Genomic DNA, 20,898 nt, shown 5'->3' on the forward strand with positions numbered 1-20,898 from the left:
CTATGACGCCACACAGGCGGGGTCAATAACAATGTAAACGCTCTTATTCACAATAATTGACACACAATCAGCAGTCAGAGTGAACTTTTTGAAGGAAATTCAAGTTTATTACAGTGGAGGGATGGAGTCATTGTTGACAAACAAGACCACTAAAGTGCTAAGAAACAAAATCAACTATTTTATTCATTAGTTTTATTCATCCCCGATTAAAGTATGTTTCAATGTCTTGAAAAGCATTAGCATTAGCTGCTAATGTACCTCTTTAACTTAATTTGTCTATATCTTTAAAACATCTAGATGTTTATTAGCATTTTTCTAACATGGCTAGCATTGTGTTTATTAGCACATTGACTAAAATAGCTCATCATTATCAGCATTCTGCCAAGGTGACTGGCAGTGTGGCTAAGATTGTGTGTTTAAGGCTAGCCCAAAACAAAGGTTTCTCTGCATCTATGAGGATGAATGATCTTGGTATCAAATCAAAGCAAAGCAAAGGGGGTTACTTTACTGGTTAATGGAAATGTGAAATGTGCACATCTAACGTGCACATAAGTAGCTTTTAACAACTTTAAAATTGAATGTCAGCTGCTACAAACGTTTTTCCCTTAAAGAAGAATTATGTGGTCGCAGACTGATCTTGTCTGGAGGAATTTGAAAGGAATTATGGGAAGGCTTTTACTTCCTGTGCACTCCACCCTCCTCCACCGTCTTCTTCCCATCCACTTCCTGACCCTCCGAGGGCGGCACCTCTACTGAGAGAAGCTCCTCCTCTTCCCTTTGTTGTGTCACTGTGATGATCGGCGAGGTGTCAGCAGGCTCTGCTAGGTTCTGATGCAATGGAGAGGATGCAGGCAGAGTCTGCAAGCAACAAAGTGTGTGAATGTGTGCGTGCTGTCCCCTGCTGCGCATCCATCATGTCCTACCTCGCCCTCAGAATCCTTGTAGCTCTTCTTCAGCTTGGCGAAGGTTCCCTCCATTCCCGCCTGCTCCGTCACCCTCAACGCTGCCTTGAACATTTTGGGAGTGTCGGGTCGGGCTGGGATGACCTCGGCCTCGTCTTGGCCTTGTTCCTTTTCATCGGGCTTCTTGTCCTTGGTCAGCATGGTCCTGCAGGGATCATGGCCGCCAGAAGACAGAAGCAAACGCCATCCAGCCGTGGTCAGTGTGGCGGCTAATGGAGCTCACCTGCTGGACGGCAGCATTTCACACACAACACGGACACTTACTTGGCCTTCTTCCGAAGAAGTTTCTGGGATTCTGGATAGTGGACCAGGATCTCCGCTAGGTCCTTTTTATCCAGAATGAACAGGTTGGCGAATCCGTGCGCCTTCACATTGGCAGTGCGTCTGTTTCCTCCGCCCCCCGCCAACAAACTAGCCAATCGAGGTTCCAAAGAAATTAGACGTCGACATCCTCCTGTACTTCCTGTTATTCTACTGTACTTCCTGTTGCATGCACCTGTGCTTCCTGTTGGCATACCATTGTACTTCCGGTTGTCATCTTACTGTACTTCCTATTGGCATGCACCTGTACTTCCTGTTGTCATCCTATTCTACTTCCTGTTGTCATCTTACTGGATTTCCTACTGGCATGCACCTGGACTTCCTGTTATCCTATTTTACTTCCTGTTGACGTGCACCTGTACTTCCTGTTATCTTTGGTACTTCCTGTTTATGTGCACGTGTACATCCTGTTGTCAACCTATTATACTTCCTGTTGATGTGCACCCTGTTATCCTTGGTACTTCCTGTTTATGTGCACCTGTGCTTCCTGTTATCCTTGGTACTTTCTGTTTAAGTGCACCTGTACTTTGTTATCCTTGCTACTTCCTGTTTATGTGCACCTGTACTTTGTTATCCTTGCTACTTCCTGTTTATGTGCACCTGTACTTTGTTATCCTTGCTACTTCCTGTTTATGTGCACCTGTACTTCGTTATCCTTGCTACTTCCTGTTTATGTGCACCTGTACTTCCTGTTATCCTTGCTATTTCCTGTCTATGTGCACCTGTACTTCCTGTTATCCTTGCTACTTCCTGTCTATGGGCACATGTACTTCCTGTTATCCTTGCTACTTCCTGCCTATGGGCACATGTACTTCCTGTTATCCTTGCTACTTCCTGTCTATGTGCACATGTAATTCCTGTTATCCTTGCTACTTTGTGTTTATGTGCACCTGTACTTTCTGTTGTCATCCTACTGTACTTCCTGTTGTCGCTGTCCGGCCAACCCAGAGAGTGTTTGTGTAGTCTAGTATTGATGTGCTGTTGATGAACCTGATCTCTCCAAAGACAGAACCAGCTCTGATGGTGACAAAAACCGTCTGAAGGTCTGGACCACCCACCACTTGGACCTCCCCCTGTTTAATGATGTACATCTCCCTGCCGATCTCGCCCTGCAGAGCACACACACACACACACACACACACACACACACACACACACACAGGTGAAACTGCGGTGGTGGCATATCCAATGAAAACAATGAAGATGAGGGTGCAGTTTGACAAAGTGCAAAAGAAAGAAAAAAGTACTAAGACAAAAAGTAGTAGTAAACACGACGAGTAATAAAAGTACAGTATTTCTATCCACACGTGCACACTCACCTTCTTGCACACAAAGTCTCCTGGCAAGTAGACGACAGATTTGAGTCTTGTCAGCATGTCAAACACCATCTGACGATCACAACCCTGACAGATGCACACAGTTAAGAAACACAGCCACTTCCTGTGTGTGTGTGTGTGTGTGTGTGTGTGTGTCTTACCTGGAACAGCGCCACCTTGCTGACGATTGCATAATTGACATCCACAGCAATGTCCAATCTCATTTTGGCGGGAAGCTGCACCAGCAGTTCCTGCTCATCTACAGACAGACACACACACACACACACACACACACACACACAATGTGAGGCACATAAACTCTTTGTATTTCTGTCTGGCTGTTTCTTACCCAGCATCCCTTGGCTCTTCCAGGTGTAGTCGTACCAGGTTTTAATGCGGTTCTGGACCTCCTGGGGGATGTTATAGGAGTTCATGTACTTGACGGTGCTGTCCATGCAGGCTCGGTAGTAGTTCTCCCCGGCCGTGGCCGCTCCGACCACGTCTCTCATCTGAAACACATCCACGGAGTCAAGTCTGTCCCGACCGGGGAGACGAGGGGGGGGGTTCTGTTTGACTCACTTGTCCGATCATGATGGAGAAAGCGAAGACGCCAACAAAGTAGTTGATGAGCTGGAAGCAGATCTCGAAGACGGTGGTCGGGTCCGGCAGCCCTCCGATGGTGATCAAGGTCTTGACGGCGAAGTAGTAACAGCGGATGTAACTGGACACACATGGAGGTGAAGCTACATGCTAACAGCTAAAACTAGCTGCACGTGTGGCGCTATTTTCTCACGCGTTTCCTTGTCCGTCGTAGACCCACTTGGTGGAGCCCAGTCCTTCGTAGTCAGAGCCCCAGTAGAAGAGACATGCGTTGATGTGCAGCGAGTACAGCAGGTAGGTGGAGGTCCGGATCACCCTGACGGGCCAAGACTTTTAATCCAGATAATGCTAACGCGAGCGGCTCTGACACAGCTTACCTTGCTACCAATATTAGCCTACACCCGTCAAAGCTATGTCCTGATTGTTGTGTTGACGACTTTAAGGTCAACATTATTGGTCACATTTACGCCCTCTGGCCAGAAGAGCCACAGTCCTGGTGACTTTGTAGCTAACCTGTAGATATAGGCCTTCTTCATCACCGCCTCCATTCTGTCGTTGAACTCGAAGAACACCTGGTACTGAGAAGGACACGTCTCATGTCAGCGACCCAAATGACAGTCCGGGGTCAAACTCAAATACATGAAAAGTTGAAAGGAAACCTTGAGCAGGCGAGGGAATCTTAGCAGAGAGTTGACTCCCGTAAAGTAGTAGAAGACCTCCATGGGGAACAGACTGATGACATCCATCTGGAGAACACGGAAGACTGGAGCTACATTGGTTCTAGAACTCTTCTACACTGGTTTCAGGGTGGTTCTAAAGAGGTCCTGGGGCGGCCTAAGAATGTACCTTGAATCGCTCTGTGGTCATGTAGTTTTCTCTCATGGCTTTTTTATCGCACTGAAACAGAACATTCCCGATGAGGCTTCAGTAGACGTAGCAGGAAGAAGACACGTTGTCGTTTGGAGTCACTGACCACAATGTCACCCCCGCGCACGAACTGCAGGCGGGGCTGGAAGACCAGGATATCTGTGATGTAGATGAGGTCACAGATGTAGTCCGCCAGCAGCCACAGGTGGATGTTCTCTGCGCTTTGGTAGGGAAAGGCCCAGCGGACGGGGATTAACCACACATTCCAGTTCCACGCCGCCACCACGAAGAACAGCCACACCACATAGATCAGATCTGCAAATGGAGAGAGGAAGTTGTACCGGGATGGCTCTTCAGACGTCTGCCGTTCAAGGACATCCGTGCTCACCGGTGAACGGGTCGATGCTCGAAGGGAAGCGGAATGCCGCCATGGCTCGAAGCCACTTGGGCACTGGGGGAGGTTTGGGAATTTTAACAGGATATCCTAGAAGTTCAAACTGGAACCCTGTGTCTTCTTCCTCTGTGCCTGTGGCAAGGGAAGACATCTTGTCTTCTCCGGGTGGGGGTGGAGGAGGAGGAGGAGCTTTGCTAGGAGCTGGAGGTCAGATTACAAGGTTAAAGGGATGGCGTTTTCATTCCGGTACGATGGCGGCTCCCCTTGTTCCAGACCTACAGGCGGTGGGGCTTTCCTGCTCCGACTCATCTGGGTCAATCAGGCGGTCTTTGTGGCGTTCTGTCCGACCTTTGAAGAGCCGCACGAGCTCACTCAGGCGGTCCTGGACCACCACGCTGCCAACGCTGGCTGCTGATGGAGGACGTGCGCTGCGGGAGGACAAACGAGAAATGAACACGTGGAGAGACGCGTCTCCTGTGAAGACAATCCCACTCACTCCGCAGTCAGCAGGTCGCCTTGACTGGTCCAGGACTTGAGTCCACCCTTCACCCGGTCGTCCTCGTCGTCTGAGTGACCAACTGTCCCTCTGAACAAAGACAGGTCTTTTCAATGCTGCCTGATGGCTCTTCCAATCAGCACTGTTACCTGAGCTCAGATGCGGGGGCATCGCTCAGTGGCGTGATAATCTCAGGGAGTGTTAAACATTTTCCCCCTTGCAGGAGCAGACCTGCTGGATCAGAGAGGGCAACAGAAGGTCATGTGACTAACTCTGGAAGCATGCAGTGGTGCATGATGGGAGATAGTTGAACATTTATTAGGTCAGTCTATAGGAGACTCGAGGCTGCTGAGCATTAGTTGGGCGAGATCATGTGACCTGGAAGCAACTTAATACAGTTCGGTGGGGAGAGCAGGAAGCATGTGGAGTGTTGCTACGGAAACAAAGCGTCTACAATTTCACTGTACTTTACACCATGTGGCTCATTCACGCGTTCCTAATTTAAAGATTGTTGTCACCTTCATTTGCAACTTCTATCCCGGTTGGAAGCTGCAAAAAAAAAAAAGTCATCTTGTTCTGTTAGGACCAGCAGGAGGCGCTGTAGCTTGATTCCTTTAGGAGGACAAGAGCCAATCAGGATCGTCTTGGTCTTTACCTGATTGGACGATGTGTGCGCTTGTCTGTGACTCTTTTTCCTGTCTGTCAGCAAAGAAGCTTCCTGGGGCCCGACTGGGCTTAGAGCGCCACCTTCAGGCAGACACCTGCCGAGCACCACGTAGGAACTGTTATTACCGTTATTACGCACGCACGCGCACACACACACACACACGGTGTTACGATAAACTATTTTTTCATGGAATTTCTAGATGCAGCTAAGGCATCAAGGGAGTCCAGTTCCGAGGTCTTAGGACCTGATGTGGTCCTGATGGCCTCATCGGGCTGTGGCCTTCAGCATTTACTGGGGCGGTTTGAAGCTTCTGGGAGACTCAGCACCTCCAAATGCGAGGCCATGGCTCTCAGTGGGAAAAGGTTGGCTTGTTGGGAAGGGAAGGTTGGAGCGTGAGGTTGACAGTCTATAGTCATGCGGTCGCTGTACCGGAGCGTCGTGGTGAAAAGGGAGCTGAGTCAGAAGGCAAAGCTCTCATTTTACCCCCCCCCCATCAATGTTCCCACCCTCACCTACGGTCATGAGCTTTGGGTCGTGACCGAAAGAAGGAGATGGTGGATACAAGCGGCCGAAATGAGGTCCCTTCGTAGCGTGGCTGGACTCCCCCTAAGAGATAGGAGGAGGAGCTCGCTTATCCGGGAGACCTGCTGCTCCTTCACATGGAGAGGTGCCAGTTGAGGTGGCTCGGGTATCTAGTCCGGATGCCTCCCTGGTGAGGTGTTCCGGGCATGCCCACCCGGGAGGAGTCCCCGTTGCAGACCGAGGACACGCTGGAGGGATTATGTCTCACAGCTGGCCTGGGAACGCCTTGGTGTCCTCCCGGTGGAGCTGGAGGAGGTGGCCGGGGACCGGGAAGTCTGGACTACTGAGACTGCTGCCCCCGCAACCCAGACCCGGATATGCGTAGGAAAATGGATGGATGGCTTCAAAGAATGATTGATCCAGGTCACATGACCTTGGTAGCGAGTCTAGTCTACTCACTCTGGCTCGTCCTCGTTTTCCTCCTCCAGGATGTTTGGAAGTCTGTCGACAAGACAAAGACAAAAGGGAACGGTGACGATCACACGACGCTTCTGTGCCCGTTTAGGACACGTTACGACTCACTGCTCAATGGACTCGGGCAGCGACTCGATGACAATCTTGGCTGAATGCTCCACCTCGAGCTGCCGGACTGCCTCCTGCGCCGCCCTCCTCGCCATCTCCTCCGCCAAGCGCGCCGCTTCCAGACGCTGCTGCTGCAGCCTGGTGGCGTCCCGCATTTGAGCAGCGCTACAAAGACAGTAAAACGCAAACGAGGACCGACCTTCCCTCCATGTGAGCCAGGACCACTTGGCCCGCTTCCTTCTTGATGTCCTCCATCAGCGGAATCAGATGCTCGTCTCCGACCTGCGAGACCGTTTCAGTCTTTGTGATCATGACCCCCACCGTGGCCCTTTAGTTCATTTCAAGGCAAGACTACCTGTTAATCTGGTCTACGTCTACTCGTTATCGAGTCTATTTGCTAGTCTAGCCCAGACTACGTCCACTTCTACTGGTTATCTAGTCTGAGTCTTCTTGTTCATCTAATTTACCTGTTCTGCTTCGGTCTGCTCATTGAACAAAGGAATGAATGAAAAAAAGACGTAACAAACAAATGGATGGTTCATTTGTCGAACCGGCGCACCGGGAGTTAGCGACCACAGCCGACAACCGTGGTCGCGTTCGGGGTTCTTCCTGCCTGCCCGGAACGAACAAGTCCAACAAGTCTCTGAAGATCTCAAGCGGCTCACCTGGTTTACGTCCAAACGCTTGTGGTTCTCCCTGCCGGTTTGATTCTCCGCCTGCTCCTCCAGGTCCAGCAGTACCAGCTCGCTCTTCTCCTGAGTGGCTGCAAGTCACACGATGGGAGGAGCGGATGTGGGATACTGTATGTTCCTCAACATGGACAGGAGCACGACTTCTTCCTGCGTTCTCCTGGGTTAAACCACACTTGACCGATGTTCCACGTGTCTTCAGGGAGGAAGCACTCGTGTCTCGGGACTTAATAGCTAGCGCTTCTTCTGTTTGGCTTTTGGCTGACGTGCCAATCACTCGGCAACCGTGTTGCCCTGGCTGAGGTCCAATATCCCAAACGGTAAAACACGTTTATGCTCGTACTCGATCCAGCTAACACAACGAAAGTTACGTGTTTCTTAAGACAGACACAAACACAACTTGTGTGCTGTTACTTGATTTATTTGGTGTTCACTTCATACAGGGGTGTCCAAAGTGCAGCCTGGGGGCCATGTGCGGCCCGCGGCCGCGATTTTAATCGGCCCGCACCACAGTCTAAAAATGTCATTTAACAAGGAAACTTGGCAAAAATGGGAAAATCAATCAAAAGTCCAAATATGAAGAGAAGAGTTTGTCATCTTGCAAGGAAAATAAAGCCATCAGTTCAAAGAATAACGTCACAGTGTGAGCACAGATTTCATTTTAGTAGCATGAAGCTGAAATATTCACGTTTTATTGTCAAAAACAATCAATAAAGTTGTCATTTTTGGAAACTGCGGTTGGGGGAAAAATGTTTATAAAAGGGAATAAAGTCCAAAGATTAAGAGAAGAAAATACACAAGAAGACAGCTGACCTATATGGATTTTTTTTTAAATCAACAGCAGAAAATTTGACCAGAGTAAAGTCAAAATATGAAGAGAAAAAAAGACTTTAATGAGAATAAAGTTGCAATTTTTTTAGAATAAATTTGTAAAATGAGGAAAAATATCATTTTAGTAACAATGTTGAAATAAAACACTGTTTTAAAAGATACTCAATATTATGGGAATAAAGTTAGAATTACAAGAAGAACATTTACAAGAGGAAAGCCGAAATGGAAATGGGGGAAAAAAAAGATGTAATTTCATGGGAATAAAGTCCAAATATGAAGAAAAAAAGAAGTCGTAATCGAATGAAGAACAAAAGTGTCAATTTTCCAAGAGTAAGCTGGTATTATGACGTCATTTTCCGTAGCGTTTCACGTGCGTTCCAGAGGTGAAATGCATGCACTGTAACGTCTCATACGTGTTGCTTTAATAAGTATCAAAGCGGCCCTTGCGTCCTTTCAGTTTTCACTTTGTGGCCCTCGCAGGAAAAAGTTTGGACACCCCTGCTTTAACATGCTAAGGTGTTGTTGTCGTGCTCGTCACCGTCCCGGGCCTCCTTCTCCTTTTATTTAAGGGGTTCTGCTGGACTTTCCCCCTGAAACAGAAGGAGAAGGAGAAGAGCAGCCCGGTTAGAGTCCAGTGGCAGCAACACCTGTCGATCAAGATGAAAGTATCCCTCATGTCTGATAAACGCAGATAATCCCGCGTTCGCCAGCGAGTTGCTAACCGTGCTCGTTAGCTGCTCGGGCGCGGGGAACCTTCGGCTCAGACGTTTCTTGACACGATGAGCTGACGTTTTAACGTAAAAGGTCGCAGCGGTAAAAGGAACGTTCCAAATGTAAAACTTCCTTATGTTTGAATCCATACGTCCATTTTCTACCGCAGTGCGGGTGGCCGGCGCCAAAACGCCACGATTACGGGATAATGCGTGCGGTAGCCCACCCGGGTCATGAGCCTAAAAGGTTCCCGAGCCGAGCCCTGGTCTAATCCTAGCTCGTTAGCCGCTAACTGTAACAACATAAAAGACGAACAGCAGACGTTTGACTCACGCTGGCAGGCGTCATCATCGGCGTCCTGCGTGAGGCAAGAGGACACGAGGCGTGATGACGTCATACAGAGTGAAACTGCTAAGCAACACGAGCACGGTGGCTACCTGCTGGTGCGCCGGGCGAGGCAGCATGCGACCCAGCCCGCCCACGATCCATCCCATCACCCTGTCAGGAGGAGAGCAGGGACGCTTAGTGGGAGCGATGACATCATCGCTCGGCCACACGTGCGCTTTACGTACTTTGGCGGCGTCTCCGTCTCACGCTGGGGTGTCCTGTCAGGTGACAGCGTCACGTGAGTTCATGTTGCGTCGGCGTTACGACGTGAGAAGTCATGTGAAACTTACTGTGCGGCGTCAGTGGGTGGCACTTTGGCTGAGGGGCGGGGCCGGGAAGGGACATGAGCGTTGTGACGTAGCGGTTGTCCTTAAATCGAGTCGGGTTTTTACGCTTACCGGAAGGAGCGGCTTCCGTCGTTTCCGGGGCGGCCATCTTGGAGGCGGCGTGCGCCTCGGGTTGAGGAACGACCTTCTCCACGCTGTCTTTGATCCACGACATCACCCTGTCACACGCAGCCACCAGGTTAGCTTAGCGTAGCACGCGGTCTGCTAACCGAGTTGCAGTTGGGTGACCGCTGGTCCTCACCTGCTGCCTGACGACTCCACTTCCTGGACGCTCGCCTTCTTCTCCTGACCAAACACACACCAACTTTCATCTTGGGGAGGGTTGCACGTTATCTGGGGGAGTCTCTCACTCTCACACGCACACGCACGCATTCTCACACACACGTGCACAGGTGTGGCTGACCGTTCCAGGGACCGCAGCAACAGGGGGCGGGGCAGCGGCACATTCCTGCTCCTGGGGCCGCTGAGGGTGCGGCTCAGGGGGCCGAGGAGCGATTTTGAGCATCCAGTTGATCATAGCGAAGGCTTTTACTCTGAAAGTCAACAAGCACAAGCGGCATCATCGCGTGCCTGTCCACATCCAAGGAGGCGGGGCTTACATGTTTTGTTTTTTAACATGCTGTCAATCAAACACACATTACATGTGAAAGCAGGGGGTGTTTAGCGCCTGGGGTGGGCACGTCCGGCCCCCTGGGGCGTTTCCAAATGTCTTTTTTTTACCTTTAACATCAAAACTGCAGGCAGCAACGCTTGAGCCGCCAAAATGGTCAAAATGTCGAAAAAAGCCCTCCACGCAACACACGCCGAACAAAGTAGCCTACCTGCTGCAAACTCACATCTACGTGCAACACCCACGCCGAGAAAAACCCGCCCATATAGTCCCACCGCAAGGCATGCTGGGTAGCTTGCGCCACTCGTTCTCCCAGCATTTTGTCGTGTTTGCTCGATGGCAAAACATGTCGAGGAGGTCGTCAGAGAGATGGAGGAGGAGCTAACGTGCTCGATAGCCAATTTGTTACTGTTGCTAGCTTACATTGCTGTTGCAGCTGGACTACCCTACCCGGCATGCCTTGCGGGCATTTGGAAATAACCGTTTTAAGCTGCATGCTTGGCGTGTTCTTGTGCGCGTTGAACACTATTTAGATCACGTCACATCCAATTAGCCTTCATCACCCTCATCCTAATCTCTTTCATCTTCACATTAATCCTCGTCTTCACTTTCCTCTGAGCGCTAGCATGCTAGCAGCTGTCGCTTTGCCGATACTTTCATGATGACTCGCCGTGTTCATGCAGTACAGTACCTGACGCTAACAGCGTAATGCTAACGTTGAGAGCATGTGTTCGCATAGATGTGCTAACCTTTGCAAGCATGCGTGATCACAAGTGGACACAAGAACAGGAAGACCATCCAGTTCTGGACTAGGATGTGAGTCTGGTCTCACCTGAGTCCCTCAGTCGTCCTCCTACAGCATCCTCCCGAGACGGCGCCCGAGCAAGTCGGATCTTACAGCCTTACCTGGACTTTTGAAACCCACCTGGTGTTGAGGAGTCTATGTGACCCCTGGAGGACTACGTAGACTTTGGACGCGCATGGAGACCCGTAGGGGGCTTACATGAGGATCACTGAGGATTAGCGGCTAGGAGGCGTGGCGAGCATCCTCCACAAAAGGTAAAACAGGAAGTAGAGGATGACATCATCGCACTAACAATATGCCACTATCACCAGCAGGCGGGGTCGCAGGTCAAGGGTCACCAGATTACAGCAAAAGTGTTTTGATGAGCCTGAAAAACAAAGGTTGTGTTTCCGTGGTAACGCAGCGCAGCGCAGCAGCCGATTGGCTGCCCGGAGTGATACTCGGGGGCGAGCGGGGGGGTTGCCAATAAGCGTCCAGGTGTCAAAGTCTCATGTAGGTGTGTGTGTGTGTGTGTGTGTGTGTGTGTGTGTGTGTGTGTAGTATTTAAAGAGCACACACACACCTTAGCTCTCCTTGGAGTGCTTGCGGACGTGAAGGTAAGAGCACGTCTTCTCAGCAGTGATCCTCACTTTCTTTAACACTGGCGAGGGGGCGGTGCCTAAACCGGGCCGAAGCTTGATGTTTCTAGACAACACGGCGGCCGTTACAGGCGACACGACGACGACAACCGAGAGAAGCAAAGAGCTGGACACTAAGAGCTCAGTGCTAAAAGCTAAGAACTAGCACTAGATGCTAACGGCTAGCTGCTACGAGCTCGCTGCTGGTTTCTGTCCTGATGAACGCTTGCTAGGCACCTGCTCACCTTTTCTTGGCGGCTCAAAGGTCCGTCCATTAGGTGCTTTTATTCTGAAGGCTGCGAGTCTTATCAGCTGCCACACCCACCGTTGGCATGTCCAGCTCCAGAAACCCGACACACCCAACAGTTAGCGTGGTAGAACTGCATATGTTAGCGTGGTGGAACTGCATATGTTAGCGTCGTAGAACTGCATATGTTAGCGTGGTGGAACTGCATATGTTAGCGTGGTGGAACTGCATATGTTAGCGTGGTGGAACTGCATATGTTAGCGTGGTAGAACTGCATATGTTAGCGTGGTGTAACTGCATATGTTAGCGTGGTAGAACTGCATATGTTAGCGTGGTGGAACTGCATATGTTAGCGTGGTAGAACTGCATATGTTAGCGTGGTGGAACTGCATATGTTAGCGTGGTGGAACTGCATATGTTAGCGTGGTGGAACTGCATATGTTAGCGTGGTGGAACTACATATGTTAGCGTGGTAGAACTGCATATGTTAGCGTGGTGGAACTGCATATGTTAGCGTGGTGGAACTGCATATGTTAGCGTGGTAGAACTGCATATGTTAGTGTGGTGGAACTGCATATGTTAGCGTGGTAGAACTGCATATGTTAGCGTGGTAGAACTGCATATGTTAGCGTGGTAGAACTGCATATGTTAGCGTGGTAGAACTGCATATGTTAGCGTGGTGTAACTGCATATGTTAGCGTGGTAGAACTGCATATGTTAGCGTGGTGGAACTGCATATGTTAGCGTGGTAGAACTGCATATGTTAGCGTGGTGGAACTGCATATGTTAGCGTGGTAGAACTGCATATGTTAGCGTGGTGGAACTGCATATGTTAGCGTGGTGGAACTGCATATGTTAGCGTGGTGGAACTGCATATGTTAGCGTGGTGGAACTGCACATGTTAGCGTGGTAGAACTGCATATGTTAGCGTGGTGGAACTGCATATGTTAGCGTGGTAGAACTGCATATGTTAGCGTGGTAGAACTGCATATGTTAGCGTGGTGGAACTGCATATGTTAGCGTGGTAGAACTGCATATGTTAGCGTGGTGGAACTGCATATGTTAGCGTGGTAGAACTGCATATGTTAGCGTGGTAGAACTGCATATGTTAGCGTGGTGGAACTGCATATGTTAGCGTGGTGGAACTGCATATGTTAGCGTGGTGGAACTGCACATGTTAGCGTGGTAGAACTGCATATGTTAGCGTGGTGGAACTGCATATGTTAGCGTGGTGGAACTGCATATGTTAGCGTGGTAGAACTGCATATGTTAGTGTGGTGGAACTGCATATGTTAGCGTGGTAGAACTGCATATGTTAGCGTGGTAGAACTGCATATGTTAGCGTGGTAGAACTGCATATGTTAGCGTGGTGTAACTGCATATGTTAGCGTGGTAGAACTGCATATGTTAGCGTGGTGGAACTGCATATGTTAGCGTGGTAGAACTGCATATGTTAGCGTGGTGGAACTGCATATGTTAGCGTGGTAGAACTGCATATGTTAGCGTGGTAGAACTGCATATGTTAGCGTGGTGGAACTGCATATGTTAGCGTGGTGGAACTGCATATGTTAGCGTGGTGGAACTGCACATGTTAGCGTGGTAGAACTGCATATGTTAGCGTGGTGGAACTGCATATGTTAGCGTGGTGGAACTGCATATGTTAGCATGGTAAAACTGCATATGTTAGCGTGGTAGAACTGCATATGTTAGCGTGGTAGAACTGCATATGTTAGCGTGGTGGAACTGCATATGTTAGCGTGGTGGAACTGCATATGTTAGCGTGGTGGAACTGCATATGTTAGCATGGTAAAACTGCATATGTTAGCGTGGTGGAACTGCATATGTTAGCGTGGTAGAACTGCATATGTTAGCGTGGTGGAACTGCATATGTTAGCGTGGTGGAACTGCATATGTTAGCGTGGTAGAACTGCATATGTTAGTGTGGTGGAACTGCATATGTTAGCGTGGTAGAACTGCATATGTTAGCGTGGTAGAACTGCATATGTTAGCGTGGTAGAACTGCATATGTTAGCGTGGTGTAACTGCATATGTTAGCGTGGTAGAACTGCATATGTTAGCGTGGTGGAACTGCATATGTTAGCGTGGTAGAACTGCATATGTTAGCGTGGTGGAACTGCATATGTTAGCGTGGTAGAACTGCATATGTTAGCGTGGTAGAACTGCATATGTTAGCGTGGTGGAACTGCATATGTTAGCGTGGTGGAACTGCATATGTTAGCGTGGTGGAACTGCACATGTTAGCGTGGTAGAACTGCATATGTTAGCGTGGTGGAACTGCATATGTTAGCGTGGTGGAACTGCATATGTTAGCATGGTAAAACTGCATATGTTAGCGTGGTAGAACTGCATATGTTAGCGTGGTAGAACTGCATATGTTAGCGTGGTGGAACTGCATATGTTAGCGTGGTGGAACTGCATATGTTAGCGTGGTGGAACTGCATATGTTAGCATGGTAAAACTGCATATGTTAGCGTGGTGGAACTGCATATGTTAGCATGGTAAAACTGCATATGTTAGCGTGGTAGAACTGCTCCCAGAGCTGACATTTTCTGGAATGTCTGCTGATGGGGCGGAGCCTATCTGAGATGACCTGTCAATCACTGGGCCATCGGGAGCGGGACGACGTGCTACATGAAGCACTACGCTACGCAACGCATCATGGGTTACGTGATCGCTTCCTCCCCACAGGTCACATGGCGCTGGTGTCTGAGTTCCTGGGTCAGCTGACGCTGGCGCACAGCGGGGTGAGTAATGGCGCCGCACGGGGCCGCATTCCCACCGACGTGCCACATGCTTTCTAGAATGTTCTGCCGCGTCTCCGCAGGAGGCCGAGCCCACCTTTCCCACCGTGGTTCCGCTCAGGGACTTTGACCCGGCCAAAGACGCGGCGCGCTTGGACGCGGCCCTCAGAGTCAAAGGTGGGATGAGAAGGTGCTGGAATGTCACAGAAACACTCGATACGTCCACCAAGATGACAACGCCGTCTTGTCCGCAGGAGTGGACGAGCAAACCATCATTGACATCCTGACCAGGAGAACGTATGAGCAGCGCCGAGAGATCGCCTTCGACTACGAGCGACTTGCCAAGAAGGTTGCAGACGTCTCCGATGGTTCTCCCTTCATACGTGCGACATCATCATCACAGTCATGGTGATTTGCGTTATAGGACCTCGTGGTGGCCCTGAAGGGGGCGCTGTCCGGATCTTTGGAGGCGCTGATGCTGGGCCTGATGAAGAGCCCCACCCAGTACGACGCCTTCGAGCTCAAAGCCTCCATGAAGGTCGCCCTGGGCGTTACTGGCGGCCGGACCACCGGAAAGAAAAGGAGAAACACCAAACACTGACACTTGTTTTTCTCCTGCAGGGTCTCGGAACCGACGAGGAGACTCTCATCGAGATTGTCTGCTCCAGAAACAACGAAGAACTCGCCCAGATCAAGAAAGTTTACAGAGAAAGTGTGTAGCGTAATGCTAAATACAACACTGACGTTTGTTTACATCAGCTAGCACTGGTAAAAGCTGCTAGCGCTCCGTTAGCATCAGCTAGCATTGATAGAAGCTGCTAGCGCTCAGTTGGCATCAGCAAGCATTGATAGAAGCTGCTAGCAGTGATTAACGTCACTTAACATCAGCTAGCATTTATAGAAGCAACTAGCATCAATTGGACACGTGTTGCTGTGTCGACAGCGTTTAAGAAGGAGCTGGACAAAGACGTGGCAGGAGACACGTCGGGAGACTTCGCTAAGCTGCTGCTGGCTCTCGTGCAGGTTCCGAATGACGCCGGCTAACTCTTACGACGTAATGATGCTCCGAAACATGCGATCTGACACAACCTTTGCTCCTCAGACGAGACGAGACGAACCGTCCAACGTGGTCGATTATCAGAAGATTGACGACGACGCCAAAGTGGGTTTGTTTTCATTCGCTCATCGATCAACCAACAATCCACTCGTTCACAACCTCTTGGTGACACTCAGAGTCTCTACGAAGCCGGCGTGAAGCGCAAAGGAACTGACGTGTCCGTTTGGATTTCCATCCTGACTCAGAGGAGCGTCCCCCACCTGCAGAGAGGTGAACGACACCCCCACAGGAAACACACGCTACAGATCATTAATGTGACGTGTGTGTGTGTGTGTGTGTGTGTGTGTGTGTTAGTCTTTGAGCGCTACAACAGCTACAGTCCGTACGACCTGAAGGAGAGCATCAGGAAGGAAGTCAAAGGCGACCTGGAAAAGTCTTTCCTGACACTCGGTACGCCATCACTCCTTAGCATGTTAGCTTAGCATTGCTTGCATTGGTTAGCCAGTTAGTTGATAGCATGTTAGCATGGCGTTGTCTTATTCCCCCAGAAACAGGTTAGCGTAGTTAGCGGTTAGCATGTCATGCACAGGGACAGGGGTGGGCTTTGGGCCACAGGAGGTCAAAGGTGAACTGTGTTGACAGTGGAGTGTTTGGAGAACAAGCAGCTGTACTTCGCCAACAGACTCAACGAGGCCATGAAGGTAACGCCTGACGTCTGTCGCACCCGGGTGGCCTCTCCTGTGTGTGACCTTCGTGTGACCTTTGTGTGAGCCCAGGGTAAAGGTGCCAAGGAGAAGGTGCTGACTCGCATCCTCGTGTCTCGCTGCCAAGTGGACCTCATGAAGATCAGAAGCGTCTTCAAGAAGCAACACAGACGCTCTCTGTACCAGACCATCATAGTACGCACACACACCTCATCCTCATTCTCATCATGGTCAACATCCTCATCACATCATTCTAATCCACATTCTCATCCCTATTATCCTCATCCACATCATCCTCCTTCTCACCCCTATCATCCTTACACTCATTCTCCTCATCCATTTCCTCCTCATCCTCATCCTCCTCATTGATTCTCATTGTCAAGTTCTTCTCCACTTTGTGCATCCTCCAACTTGACGAAAGGGCTTCAGTTGCTACGCTGAAGAAACGTGATCCACTGCACGCTTTGTTTCCTGAAGTTGATTCAATGTGGTTGAAATCAGGAGCTGAAACCTTCACGAGGACAAACATGTAAGATCAAGGCAACAGGATATTAGAATATTAGAACTATTTTTACAATTCAACATTCGTGTTCAACTTGTTTCCTCCGACTGGGGGATTAAATACAAATCTATGAAATAAAGCCCACGATTTAACTAACATTTCAACAAGTACGTTAAATATTCATCGTTTGTATTTCATGCCCTAAACACGCTGCTCGTGCCTTGGCAAAATTACAGTCAATTAACCAAACACGGACCCCCGCATGCCCACGTGTGCCACAAACGATCGGCGGCATGAAGGAAAGTCAAGACTTTCTAAAGAAGATTTCACTTTCTTACCGGCTGCCTCTTCAGACTCGTAGCTCCACTTGCACAGTCACACCGAGTTAGCGCACGTGTCGGCACCTTGCCTGCCTAAAAGGAAGTTGCATGTGTTTGGCGCACGGGGAGTCTAACTTCCGGTCCCAACCAGATCTTCCGTAGCAACTAAAAATAGTTTAACAACTACACTAACGAAATCTTATTTACTTAAGGCTAGAAATATATATACTGATTTTATTTATTATTTAAGTTGTTTTCCCTTTCCTTTTATCAATTTGAAATAAGGTCTTTTTCAATGTGACTTGACTCTCATTCACATCATTGTAACACTCACCCTCTTCATCCCCTTCCTCATCATCATTCTTACCCTCACTCTCATTTCTCATCACTATCATCATCCTCGTGATTATCATATTCATTCTCATCTGCATCCTCATTCCCACCGTCATCCTCATCACTATCCTCCTCATTGTCTTCATTCTCATCCGCCTCATCGTTCTTATGCCCATTCTCCCCATCCCATCATCCTCATCTTGACTCCTGTTTTAGTCTCATTCTCATCACTATCATCCTCCTCCTCATGCTCATTATCATCCTAATCGTCATCCTTGTACTCATTCTCCTCATCCCATCCACTCATCATTCTCATCTGCATCCTCATTCTCTCATTCCTCTCATCCTCATCACTATCATTGTCATTCTCACCTACCTCATCATCCTTATAGCCATTCTCATCTCATCCTGGTGGTGCTTTCAGGAGCACACCAAGGGAGACTACCAGGCGGCTCTGCTGAGTTTGTGTGGAGGAGACGACTGAACCCTGATTGGACGGCCAGCAGACGTCATAAGCGGCCTATCCAGACGTTCGCCACGCTGTGACGTCATCAGCCACGATGCCTCCGTGCTTCGTGAGCGGCTTGAATCAATAAAACAAAGTAAAAGCTTTTCTTGCCTCTTGGTCGGTAGCAGCACGTGACCACCAGGGGGCAGCAGAGACAGTCACTAAAGTTTTACTTCGCCTTGTCGTGTGTGCGCGCGTGTGTGTGATGTCGACAGAAACGGGACTCAAACGAGCAGCATTCGTAAAAGCAGCAAAGCGCTGGCGGGAAGTCTCGACGAACAAAAGAAGCTTTCTGTTCAGGCGTCATCAGAAGTTTTGTTTCCGCCGCACGTCGGCGTGCAGCACAAACAATATGCAAATGAGGCGCCGCGTGAACGTCTGCCAATCACGACTCGCTAGCTGCCGAGTCGCTCGGCCCGCGGCGTGGAGCTCTGATGGCGGAGTCGCGCGGCCTGCTTGGTTTTGGCGCTTCGCTCGAGCGCAAACCTTTCTTCCGCGCGGCAAACGGCAAAGAAACGCAGGAGCTCCACCACGTGTTGCACTTTCATCCTGACAGCAGACGTTGGGAACGTTTTCATGTTTATTTGACATTTCACACAAACATCAGCTCTAACTAGAAAACTTGTACTTTTATTAGCGTTTCACACAAACAACAACAACTCTCACAAGAAAACTTATTTTATTAGCATTCACACTGTTTGGACCAAAACCCTTGCTGGGACTCTTAGGACACCAACAACTCTTAGATTACACGACTGTTAGGTCTTATGACCAGGACGGTTACCACAAGGACTGTTAGGACAAGGACTGTTAGGACATAGACTGCTAGGACAAGGACTGTTAGGACAAGGACTGTTAGGACATAGACTGTTAGGACATAGACTGTTAGGACATAGACTGCTAGGACAAGGACTGTTAGGACAAGGACTGTTAGGACAAGGACTGTTAGGACATAGACTGCTAGGACATAGACTGTTAGGACATAGACTGTTAGGACAAGGACTGTTAGGACATAGACTGTTAGGACAAGGACTGTTATGACATAGACTGCTAGGACAAGGACTGTTAGGACAAGGACTGTTAGGACATAGACTGCTAGGACATAGACTGTTAGGACATAGACTGTTAGGACAAGGACTGTTAGGACATAGACTGTTAGGACAAGGACTGTTATGACATAGACTGCTAGGACAAGGACTGTTAGGACAAGGACTGTTAGGACAAGGACTGTTAGGACATAGACTGTTAGGACAAGGACTGTTAGGACAAGGACTGTTAGGACATAGACTGTTAGGACAAGGACTGTTAGGACATAGACTGCTAGGACAAGGACTGTTAGGACATAGACTGTTAGGACATAGACTGATAGGACATAGACTGCTAGGACAATGACTGCTAGGACATAGACTGTTAGGACAAGGACTGTGTGACGTTGACGAGTCCTTTTTTCCCTGTGAGGTGGATCCATGTTGAATTCCCACTTAAGTTAGTCTCAGTGGTGCTCTGGTGGACGCGATGGCGGCGAGGACGCTGCAGTGCGTCGAAGGTGAGGTGGATGAAAAGCATCGCTGTGACAAAAGAACAAAATGCTGATGCGTGATTGGAGTGCAACCATGAAAGGTTTATTTGCTTAGCTAGCAGCGATGTCATGCTAACATGTTCATCAGTCAGTGAGAGGTCAAACAGAGGTCACCGCCCACTTCCCTTTACGACCGTCTCCTCACAATAATTGGACTCACGACTAATGATCCACGCTTCCATGCTATCGCTAATGCTAATATGTGCTTTGCTGTGCACAGCCGTTATGACCAGTGTGCGTGTGTGTGCGTGTGTGTGCGTGTGTGCGTGCGCGCTTAATGAAATCAAATTGTTCATTAAACTCCAAAGACAACAAAGGACGTCCACTTGGAGACAAAAACCCATCTCATCACAAACGGTCACCAAGTTGAGCTCATGGATCGCCCTCAAGTCAAAAAGTAAACAAGAAGCTCATTGGCTGACACAGAGGAGGCGGGGTTTTCATAACCAGGAACAGGATTCGTCAATGTTGACCAAAGCTGCACAAACCAGCCCTTCTTGTTTTAAGGGCACGTTCTAAAATGAAAAGAGCAAAAATGGAAAAATCTGCAGTGATTTTCCAAGCAAAATCAGGCAAATCATCAAAATGACCACAAAGTAAGCAAATGAAGCAGACATACGCGCCTTCCACTGTACTTTTGTTGCACTGTTCAATAAAAAAGCGAAGAAGATCTTTAAAATTGGACTGACATATTTGTTAAATTACAGTGAAAAACGTGACGCTGTTTGTTGGCGAGGTGTGTGCGTGTGTGTGTGTTGCTTTATGATGTTGTGAAGTTGTGAAGCGTGAAGGTCGCCCGCAGGCAGGATTTATTTCACCATTAACTCCAGCAGCAGCTCTTATTATAATTATTATTATTAAGTTCTTTGTTCGGTCAAACGTGACGTAAATGACGATCGTGTGAGTCAACGAGACTTTGCCGACACCAGCTGATCACAGTATCGCTTTCACGTCCATCCCGACTCGTCAACGCATCTTATCGTCTTGTTGTGATGGAAACAAGCAGGGTTTGCGTTTTATTGGTGGATGTCTGTGTCAATCAAACGTTCTTGGACCAATAAGAACAATTAATAGCCGGGCAAAAACTACAGTATGATACTGTAGTTTTTGGCTTGTGCTCACCATCATGGCGGCCATAATAGAGAAGTGGATGCCGATCGGC

The 20,898-nt window shown here is 49.0% G+C and overlaps 2 protein-coding genes across 10 annotated transcripts; one reads left to right on the forward strand and one right to left on the reverse strand.

Annotated features, from left to right (window-relative positions):
- Window positions 1-80: 80 nt before the first annotated feature.
- On the reverse strand, window positions 81-11,540 carry cngb1a (cyclic nucleotide gated channel subunit beta 1a). Of its 4 annotated transcripts, XM_054770018.1 has the most exons (32): window positions 11,135-11,535; window positions 10,096-10,225; window positions 9,934-9,977; window positions 9,744-9,850; window positions 9,636-9,663; window positions 9,531-9,563; window positions 9,396-9,456; window positions 9,292-9,316; window positions 7,393-7,490; window positions 7,195-7,209; window positions 6,927-7,009; window positions 6,728-6,865; window positions 6,605-6,646; window positions 5,612-5,717; window positions 5,475-5,505; window positions 5,106-5,190; window positions 4,957-5,046; window positions 4,740-4,888; window positions 4,455-4,661; window positions 4,173-4,381; window positions 4,046-4,096; window positions 3,859-3,945; window positions 3,713-3,777; window positions 3,393-3,515; window positions 3,179-3,320; window positions 2,949-3,108; window positions 2,761-2,858; window positions 2,603-2,686; window positions 2,274-2,392; window positions 1,227-1,373; window positions 924-1,107; window positions 81-858 (listed from the first exon to the last, which is right to left on the reverse strand). In XM_054770018.1, the coding sequence occupies exons 2-32, from the start codon at window positions 10,207-10,209 to the stop codon at window positions 676-678; spliced, it is 3,108 nt and encodes a 1,035-aa protein (XP_054625993.1). In that variant the 5' UTR covers window positions 10,210-10,225; window positions 11,135-11,535; the 3' UTR covers window positions 81-675. The 4 variants fall into 4 exon arrangements, with proteins under 4 accessions (XP_054625993.1, XP_054625991.1, XP_054625992.1 ...); XM_054770016.1 differs by having other exon boundaries at window positions 7,195-7,490; window positions 11,135-11,540; XM_054770017.1 differs by having other exon boundaries at window positions 5,106-5,187; window positions 7,195-7,490; window positions 11,135-11,538.
- On the forward strand, window positions 10,837-19,434 carry LOC129178134 (annexin A2-like). Of its 6 annotated transcripts, none has more exons than XM_054770042.1 (14): window positions 10,837-11,361; window positions 14,681-14,736; window positions 14,817-14,910; window positions 14,988-15,082; window positions 15,158-15,271; window positions 15,355-15,445; window positions 15,677-15,756; window positions 15,836-15,895; window positions 15,967-16,060; window positions 16,145-16,240; window positions 16,433-16,491; window positions 16,567-16,689; window positions 16,878-17,023; window positions 18,074-19,433. In XM_054770042.1, the coding sequence occupies exons 2-14, from the start codon at window positions 14,686-14,688 to the stop codon at window positions 18,108-18,110; spliced, it is 1,140 nt and encodes a 379-aa protein (XP_054626017.1). In that variant the 5' UTR covers window positions 10,837-11,361; window positions 14,681-14,685; the 3' UTR covers window positions 18,111-19,433. The 6 variants fall into 6 exon arrangements, with proteins under 6 accessions (XP_054626017.1, XP_054626016.1, XP_054626018.1 ...); XM_054770041.1 differs by lacking the exon at window positions 10,837-11,361 and adding an exon at window positions 11,368-11,703; XM_054770043.1 differs by lacking the exon at window positions 10,837-11,361 and adding an exon at window positions 11,768-11,989 and having other exon boundaries at window positions 18,074-19,434.
- Window positions 19,435-20,898: the final 1,464 nt, after the last annotated feature.

Source organism: Dunckerocampus dactyliophorus, chromosome 3 (genome assembly GCF_027744805.1).
Source record: "Dunckerocampus dactyliophorus isolate RoL2022-P2 chromosome 3, RoL_Ddac_1.1, whole genome shotgun sequence".
Lineage (NCBI taxonomy): Eukaryota > Metazoa > Chordata > Actinopteri > Syngnathiformes > Syngnathidae > Dunckerocampus > Dunckerocampus dactyliophorus.

What these genes read in the sequence shown, in the direction of transcription:
- cngb1a (XM_054770016.1), bottom strand. Translation starts at nt 10,209, where the DNA reads ATGATCAACTGGATGCTCAAAATCGCTCCTCGGCCCCCTGAGCCGCAC. An exon ending in TGCGCGGGGGTGACATTGTG is followed by an intron (nt 4,097 to 4,172) that starts GTCAGTGACTCC and finishes GTTCTGTTTCAG; the next exon opens with TGCGATAAAAAAGCCATGAG. An exon ending in TACGACGGACAAGGAAACGC is followed by an intron (nt 3,321 to 3,392) that starts GTGAGAAAATAG and finishes ATGTGTGTCCAG; the next exon opens with TTACATCCGCTGTTACTACT.
- LOC129178134 (XM_054770038.1), top strand. Translation starts at nt 14,557, where the DNA reads ATGGGGCGGAGCCTATCTGAGATGACCTGTCAATCACTGGGCCATCGG. An exon ending in AAAGTCTTTCCTGACACTCG is followed by an intron (nt 16,241 to 16,432) that starts GTACGCCATCAC and finishes CTGTGTTGACAG; the next exon opens with TGGAGTGTTTGGAGAACAAG. An exon ending in CTCTGTACCAGACCATCATA is followed by an intron (nt 16,690 to 16,877) that starts GTACGCACACAC and finishes CTCATTGTCAAG; the next exon opens with TTCTTCTCCACTTTGTGCAT.